The following is an 18913-nucleotide window of genomic DNA, read 5'->3' as shown; positions in this document are numbered from 1 at the left end:
TATTATCTTAGTCCGTCGTGGTTCGGGGGTATTCAAAAAATATAAAAATTGTCATGGAAAAGTGCAACAAACTTTCCGTCCAAGACGTGACGTCGAGACCACCAGCAGCGAATACCTATTGTCAACCACCCGCAAGGCACAAACTTTGATACTTTTTATTCTATAGGCTCTCCCTTATTCTGTGCCACCACCAAACAAACGTTCGTGCCATAGATACTACAATATTTTTGTATGCATTTATTTATTTACGAGTCTATGATTCGTTCACAAGACGATTGTATTATGAACGATCATATGCACGTACCCTGGTGGTTAAATTATAATAGGACATTAGAACCCCATAGGTCGTAAGCTGCTCTGCTCCATAGCAACAATATACTTATCATCAATATAATAAACGTATAAAAAATGGCTTTAGGAATTTAATACGTATCACGATTGACATAATAGTTTGTTTTTTTCACGAACCTAGCACAAGTAACACGCGTATTGCATAATTATGGCTAATAGTGAGTACACCTATATTATTATAATATTAATGGGTTATCGTAATTCGTAGTTATTATAATATCATTAAAATTTAAAATATATCATATAAGCAGGTACATATTATTATATAGTTTGCTCGTTTAAAACGATATTCAGTCAAAATATCCAAGGACATAATATTCAAATCAAAATACATTTTTCCTCTAACGAATTATTTCCGGTGTATAATAGACATATACCCAAATTAATAATATAATAGATAATGTGAATATGTGATACTATAATAAAATCAATTATCAAAATTCACTTAGCTCAGGCACAGTGTAGGCGTAGGTATATTAATTAGGTACTATTATAGTAAATAATAGCTGTATACAATTAATCATGTGTCTAATATAAACAATAGTAACTAATTCAAGGTTTTCCGACCCTTATACAATCAATATTAATTTTAATAAAATAGTTTATTTAAAATCTAATTTGATACAAACGGCGATGTAAATGTGTTTTACAATTGTATGTGTTTTTTATTGTATATTTTTATTCATATTTAAATAATCATGGACGTTTTTTATCATTATTATTATTATTAATTCAATAATTCAGTAAAATTAATTTAATATTGATTTAGATTAATCACAAACATCCGAAAATTTGGACATTAAGTAGGAAAATGCAATTTACGAGACAAAAATAACACAGCGTATCGCGTGATTTGGGTATACCATGATATTAGCCATAGGATTACCATCCATTATAGTTCAGAAAAATAAATTAAAAAATCTATGATTTCTATAGGATTCCTGAATTTAGAATAAAAATCCATTTATAAAAGACGCCGCTTTATTATTGTGTTAAAACAATTCTATATAATTATTATTATATATATTTTAAAATATATGATTATTTTTTAATACGACCTATAAGAATTAACACTACAATTAAAATATAATTAATAAAAACATTAAAAACAAACAATTAAAAAAGTTGATATAATATTATAATAATTAAAAGAATTGTGTTATGTAAGCAATATAGCTGATGTTAAATATTCATCAATTGTCCTTGAAATTAAACTATCACTATCATTTTAATAATTTCATATAATTCTTTTTTGCATGCTTTCGTAAGTTTTGCCTTTTTATTGTTTTTGTTAATTTTTGTTTATTGGAGATTGGACTAATTTTGTTTCATCAAAATTCCGTTTTATAATACAAATACTGTTAAATATTATTTACCAATTACTTACAAGAATCAATAGATTACATTTTTTTTTATAATGATAAATACAATGGTACGAGTAGTTGTATAGTGTGAGTAGTGTGATTCCCAATTTACTAAAAAATGCCATTGCAAATTTTACCAGAAAATTATAATCTAATATTAAATATAACAGTATTTTTAAACATCTCTTGGGTATTGTCATATTTATTGATTAATTTTAAACTAAAAATACAAAAAACTATTTTTTTACATTTTAAAATTAAGATGTCCGTGGATATTTTGGTTACTCGGAATTTATTTAGTTTTTTCAGTAGACGACAACTCTAATGCAAACTATTTTTAGTCAATTAAAAAAGTAGCTAAAGATATTTTGTTTGATATCATTCGTCAGTCATCACAAAAATTACCTATATAGTGACTAAGATTTATATCAATGTTTAACTACTCATAGGTATGTTTTAAATTCCGAGCGTAGTGATAAATGTATTGATTCAACAATATGTGTTTCTGAATGTATATTGTTAGTATATATACAGGCACGTACACAAACAAAATTTCGGGAGGAGGTTTACAAAATTTAACAATATAAATTGTGCCGCAATTTGATAAAACAATTTTTTCCTCGTTAATCGAAATTATTATTATTTATTGTATACGTGCCTGTATGTATATATTATATTGTATATACATGATAAACAGGTAGTTAAAAATATACTTTAATCTTCAACTTTGAGAGTGGTTCTTATGATAAAAATTGAATACACATTATACTTTTGAAAGGCCAAAATTAAAATATCCCGGTATTTTTCTAAATAATCGGGTAAACCAACCAAAAATTAAAATAAAACGAATATTTTTACTCAAAACCAGTTTTTGACAAATTTAATTAATTTTTTTTTTTGTAATAACTTAACTTAAGTTAAAAACTCATAAAATAATAATAATAAAAAAAATTAACTGCATATTTGCTGTAAGCATTTCTTATTTGACCAAATGTTAATATTAACATTTTCTACACACGATTAAATTTTGAAAATCTTTTAACTCTTTGAGCTATATTTGTATTTATATAATATAATATATAATATTTTTTATCTATAATACTGTAAATTTTCATAAAAAAAAGCTTGAAAACTTAATACAAGTAGGTTGTTCATAAATTGTATAGTATTATATCATGATGTTACGTAATATACGTATTTTGCTTATCGAAAAATCAAAATATATAGAATGCAAAATGTTGCCCGTTTAATTTCTTCTGTTGATATCAAAATATTTTTGTTTTATTTCAGAGTGAAATTTTTCTGTCCCAGAATCCATTTCTCTATTCGATTCTATTCCATACATAACGTTTACAATTTTCATTGAATTAGGATCGAGTTCCGTTACTCGTGTAATATCTGCAATTGCAAATATCGAAATTTTTTATTCTATTTCGAGGTGGAACTATACTGGTTTTTCTATTCTGGAACTTTTACATCCGATCCCATTTCCGTGTATATCTTTTAAGCAATATTATGATTGAATCATTTTCAGGTATATTTACTAAAAGCGCAATCTACAGAATTAATCTTTTTTTTTAGTAGGGGATTCCCTCCGTCGTTCTATCTTCTATCTTATTTCTGTTATGTGGGGCGTTACCACAAATATATATTATATTATTTTTACACAATTATTATACTAAACAATGATGAATATTATCTTGCATTAAATGTTAATAATTATATACATGTTGAGTGTTATATCGTGTTAAATCATAAATTTACTGATCAACTATAGACATACATTTTAAATAAAAAAAACACACTACAGTCTGTACACTTTTTAAAGATTTTTATTATTTTGCATTACATACATTTTCTAAACCAAAAAAAAAATAAATAAATAAATAATTGTTTGTGCGTAATTGTAATATTAGAAAAAATACTTATAATAAAAATATTAATTGAATGCTTAAAGAACACGGGTTGTTAATAGTGCCACGCAAATAACATACCTAAAATAATTAATTATTCTTAATTCAGCCTAATAATATTTTATTTGTTTAAAAGATTGTTTACATTGAACATTCTTGTTTTATAGAAATGCCAAACAACTCTACTAATTAGTTTAGTTATTTTTCCAAATTCTATAGAATCATTTGAGTGTTATACTTTTCATCTTCAGATGTGGTCGTAACTACATTTTATGAATTTCTTCACTAATCGATGATAATAGTATGGCTATCTTTTGAATATCGTTCATGATTGAATTTGCCAAAAAAAAGTTTGTCAATTTTGATAAAAAGAATAGTAATATCCATACTTGTTCTTTGTTTGTTTTTGTGTCTGTGTTATTAGAGTTGCTATTTTGTATTAATATGATCAGTGGCGTGCCCAGGGGGGAGATTAGGCGTTATATCCCTCCATTGACTTTTTTTGGCTGACTTTTGAATTATTAGATATTAGAGTTGTTACTTGTTATACCCCCCATCGAAAATTCCTGGACACGCCACTGAGTATGGTGCATGAATACAACACTCACTACCTACGAATTTTGTAAAATATGTAGGTATTATAATTTATTATACTTTTAATTTAATCATTTTCTTTGTCGCCTATTTGTTGTGTTTTACCAATATGAATAATTACACAAATTAATTTTATTGTCGTTTATTGTTAACACAATAACACTATTAATCGTAATGCATGTATATTAAAAATTGTTTACACCTAAAACTAATGAAGTAATGGCCAATAGACAATCCCGAGTATCGACTTTTAATATGATGATTATACATACAATTATTATTAATATAAAAATAACTTATATTATAGGTACATGAATGCTGACTATGCAATTTAAACTATACCGTGTATAGAAACTGATGATAATATAATTCAGTTATTCGTTTTTAAATAAAAAATTCAATTTTATTGAAAACTGGTTCAGTATAAAAATTTCCGTTTTTTTTTTAAATATATTATTTGTTTTTGCCAATTATGAATAAAAATAACAAAAAATGTTTAATTTTAACTTCCTAAAGTACTAAATCCAATTTTTTTGGTATCATAAACTAACAATAATACAGAAAATTAAAGTATTTTTACTGTCCTAAAAAATGATGACAAACACAAAAAATAAAACAAACATCATTGTAAAATCAATATCATTGCTCCGCTCAGGTTTTAAAATAGGTAATAACTAATAAGTAATAACAAAAAAATTTCTATACATTTTATTTTTACATATCATTTTTAATTGTGATAATAGCAATAATAACAATCGATTAGGGTTGATATAATAATGCAATATTCTAAATTATTTTAAAACTTTTTCCAGTTACAATTGAACTTATAAGAAAACGGTCTGAACATAATGAAGGTGAGATTGGCACTTTAGAAGAAATATCTTTACACCAGGAAGATATTACTAAAATAGAAAATTTACAAAATTGGTGTAAAGATTTAAAAATATTACTTTTGCAATCAAATTTAATATTTAAAATAGGTTAGTATAGTATACTAGTATTATACAAATAAGGTTAGGTATAGTCAGTTTCATGACGTATTAAAGTCCCATAATCAAGTTACATACTCATTACATTAATTTGTATTTGCAACTTGTAAAATAAATTGTAAATTTGATCGTATTTATGAAATACATAATAATATATTATTACATACATTGAACTATAGGTAGGTATATATTTTTCTTTATCTCTAGTTTTTAGATTTCACAAGGGTAAGTAAAAGTAATATCGCTTATTCTCTTAGATAAGTAAAAACTTATACTTAAATGAAAAATATTTATTTTATAATAAAAAGGATTATTTTATTTTGATTTAAGACGTACTTTAGTATATATTATACATTTATATACATATAGTAGTACCATTGTCCATTATTACCAAAAATAAATAATTATAACTTAATTGAATAACTTGTTCACCCTCGATAATAAAAAATGTACATACTATTAAATATTGTGATCGTTAAAATTCTAACAGTTGTATCCTGTTATAATATTTTTATATCAAGGAAGAATATTTAGATTAATTTATTGGATGTTATTATTTTACGATTATAATTGTTACTTCAACTTAACAAATAAAAACGAATAAATCATAAATGTATTAATGTATATATATGGTCTGAATTTATAACATCCACCAAAATGCACTCATAACAGTATTGATATTGTTCTTATATGTATAATAATAGGATATCTATTAGATTTTAATTATTATTTTCTAAAATATAAATAGTTTAAATGTGAATAATTTATACAACATTTTATTTTAGACCAAATTATCCTTATTCTAATGGACGTTTTAAGTATTTCCAAGAACATATGACTTTTAGTCTCTATAATAAAATATATCTAAAAAACAAAACTTTCCCATTTTTTAAATTATTAATATAAATTATAAGTAACTTAAATCCATAAAGTCAGTAATTATGTCAATATGTCACTGTGTCAGAACTATGTAAATCGTGGTTACTATTCTTATGACTTTATGAGTAGTAAAAACACCCATACTTATATAAATACGAGTATTATGTTAGACATTTTATTTTATACAACGATAATCTTCATTCTAGAACTCTTATATTCTCGAAAATATATACATATCTATATTTATTTTGATCATTAAAAAATGTTTTTTAAGTTATTCAATATTCATAAGATTAAATTTTTTAGATTATAGGTAATGTTAAAAAATTCAATAAATGTCACATGCTGTACATCGTATATAAAATAATTCACTAAGCAATCTCATTCCTATTTTTTCATTTTCCTAAAAATAATCTACGTCAGGCGCACATTCAGAATTTTTATTTAGTGAACCTAGGTCCAGAATATATAGGTACACATAGCACCTCTGTTTTTCAAATGAGAATCCTTTTTTTAATCGTAATTATTTAGTGGGTAATTTTTTTTTTTGAAAATTGTGCTGCACTATGATGTAACTATAAAAAAAAAATTATTCTAAAATTCAGATCCTAGCTGTAGATGTAAAAACTACATCATTATTCACTACCATAGTAGGTACTATCCAAAGTGTATTCTTGCGAATGGCGAATACAATTAATTTGAATTATATTTTATTGCGATTGCCTCAATCGGCCATATTTTACGTCCTTTCTATAATGTTCAATGTTCATGAAATATGAATATGTACTAATGTACCATGTAGACATGCAACTCACTCATTGCCCATTGATTGACCACACTGTATTTAGTACTATTATTGTAATAATGTAATTTGTAATATTATATATTATATAATATTAAATAATATATTGGGTAGATTGTATACAAATATCGTGTAAACATGTTTGCTTAATAATTTTAAACGTTTCTACGGCTACACTGTATAAACTGTAAGCTATAAAGACTTGAATATTCTAATTTTCATGCTGTAAACACTGTATAAAATCTTATCATGAAAAATATTTTGTTTACACATTTTTAAGCTAAAGTTTTTTTAAACTATTCTTCAAATTTTCTTAAGTTTAAATCGTGTAACGTGTATCATTAAAATGTATGGTTTTAATTCATTTAAAAAGTGATTTTATTTTAAGACTCTTGAATATCACTATTATACGTTTGAACTTACCTTCAAAAATATAATATCAAGTACCTATTTCAATAGTTAATTATTACATTTTATTATAAAATATTATTCTATGATTTTATAGTTTGTAGATGTATTATAATTGCATATAAAAAAATTATTACAAACTTACAACATTGTTTAAGAAAATGGAAGAAGACATTAAGCCAGATATTAAACCAGTAATTGACGAAGTCCCCAAAGAACCGGACGATAAAAAGACAAGTTTATGCGTTGCATTGAAAATTCTCAAAAAGTATAACTTAAATTCTACTGCTGAAACTTTGAAAAAAGAAGCAAATTTGACAGATTCTGCATATAATACCTCTGAACATGATGTTAATAATGCTTTAAATATATTTAAATCTCAAGGAGATCCGTCAGTATATGAGAATGCTTATATAACTCTATCAAAATTTGTTGAAACATCATTAGATATTTACAAACATGAATTGGGTTGTGTTTTGTACCCAGTATTTGTACACATGTATTTGGATCTTGTTTGTAATCGTTATGAAGCTGAAGCTTTGAAGTTTATGAATAAGTTTGGACCTGGACAAGAATCTTACTATCAGGCTGACATTCAAAACTTAGCAGTAATTACCAAAAAAGAAGAATTAGAAGATAATGCATTGATAAGTAGTTACAAATCAAATGAATTTGTTGTGCGAATGTCTAGGGATACATTATCTCTTTTAAAAAGGCATCTGAAAGAAAAAAAACAAACTGTCTTATTAGATATTGTTCAAGAAAATTTGTTTTTTGATGTATATGAAGGAATAGCTAGAAATAAACAACAAATTGATGCGGTAGCTGGGGGTATGATTGGAGAAGGAACCCGGCAAGATAATAAATCCCGAGTCTATTATGGGTTATTGAAAGAACCAGATTTACAAACTGCAGCAGCAACAGTTAACTTAGATGAAGATGAAGAAGAAACTCAAGAAAGTGAAAAACCTAAGAAAAAGAAATCAAAATCTAATCCTTTATTATCTAAAAAAACTAAAATTGATCCTAATGCTCCACCATTAGATAGAATGCCACTTCCACAATTGAGAGAGGTAAATATATTTATATAATTATCATTTTACAAATCTGTCTCTTCATTCCGTTAATCCTATGCTATTTATTATTGCATCAATTAAGCTTATTGTTCAAATTTGTAACACATTGCTAAATAAAGAATTATGTTAAAAAAAATATATATTACCTGGATTAAAATTAAATTAAATAGTAATTTTTTTTTTAAATTTTAGTATATTTGAAATCTTCAAAATAGAACACTTACAATTTAGTACATATTTTAACATATTTCCACCCATCTACTTGAAACTTAATGTAATAAAGATATTTTTTATTGTAATATTTTTAACTACTGCTAAAATACTAAAATATTATCTGTTAAGTTGACCATTACTAACTACTACCTACTACACTTCCAAAACAACTATTCCTACATCCTGCCACTACATAGGAGGAATCAAGAGAAATACTTTTAATGATTTAAAATTTAAAAAAAAATTTTATAAATATAATAAAACAAAATTGTTTTATCTAGTTAATATTTAAATTAAATTATTTTATTTATTTATAGGAAATTTAAATTATATTTTATTTTTAGGGTTATTTTAATACTTTTGAAATATTTTTAATGGTTAGGTATATCCAATTAATATTAATTTAATATCTTTTTTTTAAATGGATACAATAATTTATTTTGTAGTAGAAATATCATGACTTTTAATTTCTACACACAATGTCATCCAAATTTTTAATTACAAACCTAATTGAAATCCTATATAATTCTTACTGATTTTGTAATGTTCCATTTTAATATTTTTTTGATTTTTAAACATTTATATTTTTCAGATTGATAAAAAAATTAAGGTTCAAGCAGTTTTAGATTCTGCTAAGCGAGTGGCATTAAACCATGAAACATTACCTTCTGTGTGTTGTTATACATTATTAAATTGTTCTAATGCTGTGAATTGTGCAACAATTAGTGATGATGCAACAATGTTGGCTGTAGGAATGGCTAATAGTCGAGTACGTGTGTGGAGCCTAGTACCTCAAAAACTGCGCGCCATGAAAACAGCTGATCAACTGTTAGATATTGATCTGGAATCAGATGATGTAATGCATAGGATACTTGATGATAGATCAGCTGAAACCACTCGTACATTGCTCGGACATTATGGTCCTGTATATCAAGTGTCGTTTAGTCCTGATAAAACATTATTATTGTCATGTTCAGAAGACTGCACAATTAGACTTTGGAGTTTACTATTATGGTCATGTGTAGTTGCATATAAGGGAAGTTACCACCCTGTATATGATGTCAAGTTCAGTTTACATGGTTATTATTTTGCAACTGCTAGCAGAGACCGCACAGCAAGATTATGGGCAACAGATAATTATCAGTCATTAAGGTTGTTCAGTGGTCATTTTTCAGATGTAGATTGTTGTCAGTTTCACCCTAATTCAAATTATATAGCAACTGGGTCAAGTGATCGAACTGTACGTTTATGGGATTGTGTTACCGGAGAACAAGTACGACTGATGACTGGTCATAAAGGAGAAATTTTGACATTGTGTTTTTCAAATGAGGGACGAGTTTTAGCATCAGCTGGCAATGATTGTAATGTACTTCTATGGGACATTGCACATGGACATTTAGTAGCTATGCTTACTGGACATAAAGGACCTATTTATACAATTACCTTTAGTAGAGACAGTACTATTTTAGCAACTGGATCTCATGATTGTAAAATAATGCTCTGGGATTATTCAAAACTTTTAGAAGATCTCTCGTTGGATGATATGAATGTACATAACCCAACCGTTATGAACAATAGTTCTAAATACTTACTTCGAGCATTTGGTACCAAGAATTCACCAGTTATACATCTATTTTTTTCAAGGCGAAATATTATGTTTTGTGTATGCTCATTCAATTCACCTCAATCCAATTAACTGTTAATTTTCAAAAACAATGATTGTACTACATTTATCTTTCTGTTAATTATTTAATAGTGTTATAGTTAAGTACAAGGGTGTATAAGTAACTATTCTTTTTTGTGGTATTTGTAAGTATAATTTATTTTCTAAAATATATTTTTATATATTTATAACACGTGTAATATAATATATTCATCAAAACGCAGTTGTGTTCTTTTGCAGTAAAATATTATTAAGTAATTATTTAATATTTTTATTTGACTGTTAAAACAACTAAATAGTATGTATACTAAATACAATATACATGTTATATATTTTAAATAAATGCAAATTTATGTACCATTAAATTTAAGTTTATACATTAAAGAAAGAAAATGAATTGAATGTTGTATAAAATTAATCGTATTATGGACCTATAAAGTATAAAGATATCTTTATAGGTCTATGAATATGTGTGTTTGATAAATTAATAAACTGGAAATCTCTATTTCTTTTTTTATAAATAATAATTTTTGCTTGGTTTATTTGAATAATTAAAACAAATATTATAGACTTTTAGTGAGTAACTATTAGCTAGTGACTGGAGAATTAATAATTTTAAAACTATGTAGGTAGTCCAAAATATTTGAATAATAATGTCTTATGGATCCTCTAATATCTGACTTTAATTAATGCTTATTTAATACAACTGACAATTATTATACATTTTGAACACTTGAATGCTAGCTAATTAAATATTTTTAAACTATTCTGTTCTTGTTAATTTAACCTAAATTGTTTTTATTCACAAGCAATTATGTTTTAACTAATAACTATGATAATTTGTATTAGGAAATTCTATAAACATAGGCATATTTATGAGTCCGGGAATTCTGGCAATAATCAGACTTGTGAAATTAAATGTACTTAAAAGTTAAAACTATCTTTTAAATTTAATTTGTATAGTATGGGAACTGATTTAATGTAAGGATCTGAAAATTATATTCTCCTCCTGATCTGTAAAATAGTTCTAAATATGCATTTTAAACCAAATAGATAGCCTAGATAGGTAGGTTATTACTTATAATATTTTTGATTTCAGAAAATTTGAACAAATTAAAGAAATTGGAGTATTTAAATTTGGCGTTAAATTGTATTGAAATTATAGAAAACTTGGATCGATGTGAATCTTTAAATAAATTAGATTTGACAATGAATTTTATAGGGAAACTTGATAGCATTGAATCGTTAAAATACAACACACATTTAAGAACATTGTAAGTAAAGTCTTATTAGTTTTAACTTTACATTATCGATAACTAATATAACTAATATTTTTCCATAATTGTATATAATTCGTCTGTAATTAATATCATACTATATTCTATTAATTATCAAAATTGTAAGAAATCTTGTTTTTTTTAGCTTTCGTTAATTTTAAATACCATAATAAATAAAGTATTATTATAAAAATTAAATAAATATTCAGGTAAATATGTAATTTTAAATAATTATTAAGAGATGTCACTGTGTCAGCGTAATATTTGATTTCTATTTCAGACCCATGTGTGGTATAGATAAAATGATTTCACCTAAAATCGTATTTTATGATTTTTGAATAACCTTTAAATTACCTATTTTAAAAATTATAGAAGACTAGAGAATAATATATTTTTGAGGGAATGACATCGGTTTTATATTTTATAGTTATTTGATTTTGTATTCCACTTTCAAAACAAAACAAAAAAAATATTGTGCATTTAAATGAAGTTTAAATTGATTTGAGAAAATATTTAGACAAATAGATATGTCATGCCTTCAAAAATAGTATTCCTTATTATTTTTATAATAGGTTATTTCTAATTTTATTCAAAGATTACTCAAAAACATAATAAAAAATGATTTTGCGTAGGTACCTGAGTTATTTATTGGGTAATTGGAAGAACATTATATTGTGTATATAAGGTTAAAAAGATAATTTTTGTTGGAGTGCTTTTTTTAATGCAAAAATTCCGATCTTTCTATTAAAAAAAAATATTTAAATATGAAATTATTTTATACTTAATGTTCCAAATAAATTAAATTAAGAAAGAATATAATCACATAAGTTAATAATTATTTTTATTATTATAGTACTTTTATTGTATCAAATAGACAATTATAAATCAACATTAAAATATACATCTATAATTAATTTTATTCTTGGAAATATTTGAAAATATATTCTATTTTATTTTATTACAGTAGAACCTCAATTATCCGTGTTCGCGATTAACCGTGCTCACTCTTCCAAAAATTTTAAAATAAGTATTGACTGTAGATGTATATATTTCTAATTATAATTAAATAAAAAATTTCATTATTATAAAAAGTCTCGATTAACCGTGGTTTTCACTTATCCGTGTGACCTCCTCCCCGCCATTACCCCAAATAATCGAGGTTCCACTGTACATAGTAAAACATAATTACATAAAAAAAACGATTCATTTTTAAAAAATATGGACGAGTGAAAACGTCTAATTTTAAAATGTATTGGAAAAAAATGTCCTACATTCTTTGCATTATGCATAGAGGATAGAAAAATCAGTGATAATTTTCAACTGTTGCGGCATATCATTAACGATAACGATAGTCACTCAACGAAAATGTCTAAGAAAACAATATCCAAAATCGAGAATGTCTAGGTCAGACATACAGACATGAAATTGTTCAAAATAAAATTTTGTAATAAGCCAATGATTCATATCCAACAATGTGATCACTCATAGAAAAGATACGATTAGAATTAGAAGTAGTAAACGAAGAAAAGTTAGGTTAAAAACAAATTGGAAAATCTTCAGCAAGAAAAGTTAAAAATAGGGCTTAAAAAGTTTAAAGTTAGGAATTTTTCATTGAATTTTTTTATCATGATTCCACAAATCGTTATATTTATGTTTTTATTTGTTCAGGTATCTCACTGGAAATCCTTGTACAGATTATGATGGATATCGTGAGTATGTTATTGGTACTTTACCACAAATTGACATACTCGACGGAATAGATGTAACTTCATTTGATAAATTAGTCGCTAAACAGCAGTTATCAAATATTACATGTAAAATTATTGCCCAACAAAAAACCTATGAAAGTAAATGTTTTTAAAAATAAAATAAGCGCGTATCAGTTGATATTTAATATATTTATTGAGCTAGGTACGTATATTAGAATAATTAAAGTGTATGTTAACTATACATAGATTTCAGAATGAAACAAAAAAAATCATCAAAATCTTTAAATATTACTGAGGAAACTTTGGAAACACACGAAAAAAATTATGAAGAATCAGATGAAGAGTATGTATACAAAAATATAACAAGTGTTTACCTACTGTAAAATGTTGCTATATAGAAAATAAGTAATTATACGTCTATAATATATTATAGTTTAATGGGGGCTAAGAAATTACCTAGTAGAAGTGCTACTCATTTAATATAGATTCAATTGATTGTTTGTTATGTCTCATATAATTTAATATTACTCATAAATATCTATTAAAAAATGTGTATTAAATTGATCATTGATTATTATACCTAATAAATAATAATTAACGGTACTATCTAATATCATAATTCATATACTATATAGTATCATTATTGGCACTATTTATTTTCTTTTTAATTTTATCTAGCATTATATCGTTAATCGTTATACATTTAATATACTCTCATGAGTCATGAGTCATGACTCATAGTTACTTATTTTATATCGTAAAAAATTTTATTGTAGATTGGTGTATATTGGTGTGCTATATGGGGTGAATGTATAGTTGGGTGGTAACATGGGGTTGACATAACTTACACCACTTTTCGAGACACATATGGCCGTAGGTAATAATGATTATGTACCAAATAAAAATCTTTTCACGTATGAAAATTGTTAAAGGTAAGCTAAAGAGAGGTTCGTTACCTAACCTAACCGTAATGGTTCATTAAAAATAATTGGGATTATAATTGATATTATAAGACTTAGGTATCGTTTAATTAATTTATGCCGTATAAGCTCGAAACATGTATACGGTGATAAAAAACAAAACTCATTAATTCAAAATATATTAGTTTTTGAAAATTTTTTTTTCTTAATTTCCAGTCGAAATGAAGAAAAAACATTTTTTATTGTTATGATTGTTTATAATTTTTACTTTTTTGAATATTTCGATACATAAAATTGAAATTCAGGCTAATTGTTTATGAGTTATAATTTATAAGTATTTAAAGTTTGTTCTCCGGACATAATAAAATTTTTAATATCTGAAGCTACCTTGATTACTGAGTGATTAGTATAGTTGGAAGAATAGTATCTTAGTCAATATAGACCAAATTAGTTACTAAATTCAGTAGGTAACTCTTGAATCCATTGATTGGTCAGCAATTAATTCCAAAGACTCGTTTTTTATTTGATCTGGATTATAGTTTCATAGTGCAACTATTTTCCAAATTCTTATTTTTGTTCTTAATAGTCAGTCCTAATCCTACAAGTTTTGTTCACCAGGCTTGACTGAACTTAAATATGGCCTGTAGGCTATTATTCTCGGTCGACATTGCACTCCTTTGGCCGCTACAAGCCAATTTTTAGACCTAACCGCTGTACTTATGTATACATTTAATTATTTAAATTTGAAAATTTCCAAATGTACGTTGTTGACGATTGTTTCCAAGAAGACAAAAATGAAGATGATTAGATGAATAATTATTAATAACAATTATTTCAAAAAAAATTTACATTATAAACCTATATTATGTATGGCTATATCTAATATAGGTACTTTTTGAATATAATTTCGACTGAAAATTAAACAAAACATTTTAAATGTTAATAAATTTTGAAACGATGAGTGTTTTTCGATAAAAGAATCGCCCTGTATAGAATTTCCACAACTTTTAGTTTTTGGAATCAACCGAGTGAAAACACTCCGGAATGTCGTGTGGAGATGGCGTTACATAGTAGACGAGCTCAGCGAAAGCAAGATGAAGCGAAAAAAGTATCCAAAGAAGAAACATGGATTCCAAAGTTATTTGCCGAAGACGGTCGTCCGTATAATTTAAACCAAGCAAAAGTATCATACAAAATGGAAAATGAAAATAACAAATACGTGCTTACTGTTCATGTGTACAAGTAAATTATTTTTGTAGAAACGTTTTAATGCGCACATTATTTAAATCATTAAACCTATACCAATTAATAATATCTAATGGTGAATTTTTATAAGTCAACGCTATTTTGGGGGACAATTACGAGGAGGATACAGGTGCCTATTATATTTTAATATTTTATAGACGTAGGCATAACTTTGGAAATTTGTATAGGGAGGGCTAGGGGATTAAACTATACCTATTTGTTTATTTAATATTTTAATAGTACCTTATTGTACCTATACCATAATATCGGAGCATAATGTTCAGTATTTAAATTGTTTCGTTCAATGACGAATTTATTAAAACAATTTTGAGTTTGTACTTTTGCAGTATCTAACTATGGTCTATGGATACTCGTTTTTATTTATTAAAACCATATATTTTCAAATGAGATATACCTACCTACCTAATCAACTTTTCTTTTGCTGTAAATTGTCAAATTGTAAGTAAATACAATTTTTGAAAATATTGAAGTATCTAAATCAAAATTTAAACGAGTAGTTCCTGAGTTATTAAAATATATACTCTAAGGATAATAATAAATTAGTAATACATTATAATCCTTAATAGGCTTTAAAATAATTTACAAAATTATAAAATTAATGTAAAATGTATGATAAAAATAATAATATTTAATTTAGTTTTTATTATACTTTGACAATTTGTACAGATTATCATAATATTTTATCTTCTAGAATACTAGATTAGGTAGGTAATATTAATTACAATGATATTTAAATCATTATAGGTAAACAATTATGAGTACTTAATAATAACTCAATGTTTCAATAATTATTCAATCAAATCTTGATATAAATACATCAACATTTTCAAAAAAGTTATGATGAAAAAAAAATGTTTTTAATTTAAAAAGTTATCATGTATACAGTACCTATACAATTTTTCTATAGAGTTAAAACCATTTAAAATATTGTATATTAATGATAAAAATGATTAAAACTATTATATTATTCGAATAAGAACTCCCATAAATCTAAAATACTTAATTACGTTTTCAGTAAGATTTTTCTAATTGTTTACAAAGTATCAAGAGAGTGGCATTACAAATCACAATTAATCTTTAAAAAATCACGCTGTATAATATAACATTTATCTTTCGGTTTATAGGTTCATGGACACCAGCGAATTGGACGTGGACGTTCAACCCACGTACGTAAGGGTCACAGTACGAAAAAAGATATTGCAATTGGCGCTGGATGAAGAAGTAAGAGTGGACGAATCTAATGCGAAACGGTTGATTGGTTCTAAGCTATTGGAAATAACTATGCCTAAAGTAAATTATCGCCGTATAATAGACTGATATGAAAAAAAAAAAACGTCTACCAATAATATGTTTAACTTTTTGTGTATTATATATATTTTATAACAGGTAAAACAAATAATCTGTCCAGTTAAAAAACAATGCGTCACGGACAAAGATTTTCACAATAAAAAGTAAAGAAAAATTCTAGTTTTTCATTATAATATATATAATTTATTTAAGTATAGCCAGTATAGGTATATTTCGTTTTAAATTATAATAGACAGACGTATTGTACACAATAGGTTATAGACTTATTGATCACAAGTGGATGAATTAGTAAATATTTCTGACATATAAACCTAGCTCATTTAACTCAATTTTTTTTACATTTACGTTTACTTTTGCATGGGTAGTTTTAAAGAAAACATATCTTCCTATGCTTATGATATTAAATATGCATTTATATTAATTATTCAAAGTACCATAATTATTTTAACTCAAGACATAGAAAATTTAATCAAAATATTCAACATATATATATGGATATAGACACATAATACAGTTATACCTAAATGTATAATAAATAAATAACATCAATAGGTTCAATATGTATTTAAATTCTTTAGTTTATTCATACGGGTATAATTATTAATTTACTTTATATTTTACATATAAGTACACATTTTTTCTGTCATATAAATTATAAATATTAAATATAATATAATGAATACCTAGTTCAACACAGTAGATTATTTCATAAAATAACAATTTTATTTACACAAGCACGGATCACTTATTCCGGCTTGTATTAAGTATAATAAAGGTATTATATGGAATATGTGTTTTAATAACAAAAGTACTTACATTTTTTAGTAAATCAAAACTAACGGATGAAGTATTTGATAGTCAAAAGCAAGTGGAGTTTTGGAATATAACCAATTCACCAGCAAGCGTAAAGAAAACTGGAGACAATAACCTTAAGGATTTTGTCGACAATTCCGAAGTACCGCCTTTAGAATAAAGGTTAGAGGTTCATAGTATCTACACAGATAATATAAATATAATATTTATATTAGGTACCACTGTTTTTTTTTATTAAACTGTATTGGTATATATATGTTTTAAGTTATATATGTACAGTTAACCCGATAGCTATTTTTAATTAACCTCAATTATTACCATTGTTGAAAAAATTAGAGTTTATCAAAATGGTTATTTGGTTGTAATGTTGTAAATTAAAAATAGTAAGAATAATTAAACGAATCCGTTGTTTCACTGCATTTTTACATTTTGTTTCTTAATAATTATGCACGTAAATCATGTGATTAAGTTTTAAGTTTATAAAAATATTATTTTATGAGTAAACGATACCTAAGTTGTTGATAAAATGCTTCGATTTTCAAAAACTGGGGAGCTTTTGGATAAAAAATTAGATCTAGTTTGTACTTTGAAGAGGTCAAATTTAAAAAATGTCAGTACTTATTCTTATAGTCGGGAGAAACAAACAAAAAAATGGGAATTTTTACACGAATTTAATTTTTGATAAAATCGATTTTGATGTAGCTAACTGGAAAACAAATAATCGTAGATACTTGAAATTTTTACTAAATGTTTATAAATGGTTTTTTATTTACGATAACATTTTAAAAATATTTTTGAGCTCTATTAAAAGTATAAGAAATTTTCAATTTTTCTCTTTATAAATGTTAATTTAAAATTATTTACTGAGTAGAAATACTTGAAATTTTAAGAGAACATTATAACCGTATGTATCGTATTGTCTCTGTCTTACATGCATACAACATGGAAATTTTTCATTCAGCAGAATTTATTTGGTGTAGTTAGCTTTAATATTAGAGTAAATTTACCTAACGTCAAATTTTAAGGTAAGAATATTATTTAGAAAATGTTTATCTGTGCATACTGTATACAAATATTAAAAATAGGTACAATTTTTTTTATATGCATTTAAAGTTAGAATTTTGTCAGAATTGCACAAAATAGCAAAACTATTTTATAGTTAAAAATGTATAAAAACTATTCTGAAAACATTATATCTAAGAAATATATAACGATCAAATATTATTTGCAGGAACTTTAACTTTTATGTTTACTATACACAATAATTTTTTTGATTTTTTTTGTTTTACAAATTTTTTTTACCCTCCCCTTTCAACATAAAACATATTAATGTTAAAATCAAACAGTGTGTATCATGATTTTACTAAG

The 18913-nt window shown here is 25.2% G+C and overlaps 2 protein-coding genes across 5 annotated transcripts; both read left to right on the top strand.

Annotated features, from left to right (window-relative positions):
* Positions 1-378: 378 nt before the first annotated feature.
* On the top strand, positions 379-18184 carry LOC113555014 (protein tilB homolog). Of its 3 annotated transcripts, none has more exons than XM_026959274.1 (9): positions 379-509; positions 5035-5202; positions 11352-11526; positions 13198-13376; positions 13485-13581; positions 15170-15400; positions 16549-16714; positions 16811-16875; positions 17558-18184. In XM_026959274.1, the coding sequence occupies exons 1-9, from the start codon at positions 500-502 to the stop codon at positions 17703-17705; spliced, it is 1239 nt and encodes a 412-aa protein (XP_026815075.1). In that variant the 5' UTR covers positions 379-499; the 3' UTR covers positions 17706-18184. The 3 variants fall into 3 exon arrangements, with proteins under 3 accessions (XP_026815075.1, XP_026815074.1, XP_026815072.1); XM_026959273.1 differs by lacking the exon at positions 379-509 and adding an exon at positions 4154-4259 and having other exon boundaries at positions 15170-15394; XM_026959271.1 differs by lacking the exon at positions 379-509 and adding an exon at positions 4154-4259.
* Positions 7162-10484, top strand: LOC113555013 (transcription initiation factor TFIID subunit 5). Of its 2 annotated transcripts, XM_026959270.1 has the most exons (3): positions 7242-7335; positions 7398-8373; positions 9182-10484. In XM_026959270.1, exons 2-3 carry the CDS (start codon positions 7462-7464, stop codon positions 10283-10285), a joined length of 2016 nt encoding a protein of 671 aa, XP_026815071.1. In that variant the 5' UTR covers positions 7242-7335; positions 7398-7461; the 3' UTR covers positions 10286-10484. The 2 variants fall into 2 exon arrangements, with proteins under 2 accessions (XP_026815070.1, XP_026815071.1); XM_026959269.1 differs by having other exon boundaries at positions 7162-8373.
* Positions 18185-18913: the final 729 nt, after the last annotated feature.

The sequence above is a fragment of the Rhopalosiphum maidis genome, chromosome 2 (assembly GCF_003676215.2).
Source record: "Rhopalosiphum maidis isolate BTI-1 chromosome 2, ASM367621v3, whole genome shotgun sequence".
Classification (NCBI taxonomy): Eukaryota; Metazoa; Arthropoda; class Insecta; order Hemiptera; family Aphididae; genus Rhopalosiphum; species Rhopalosiphum maidis.
This window is presented reverse-complemented; position numbering and strand designations above follow the sequence as displayed.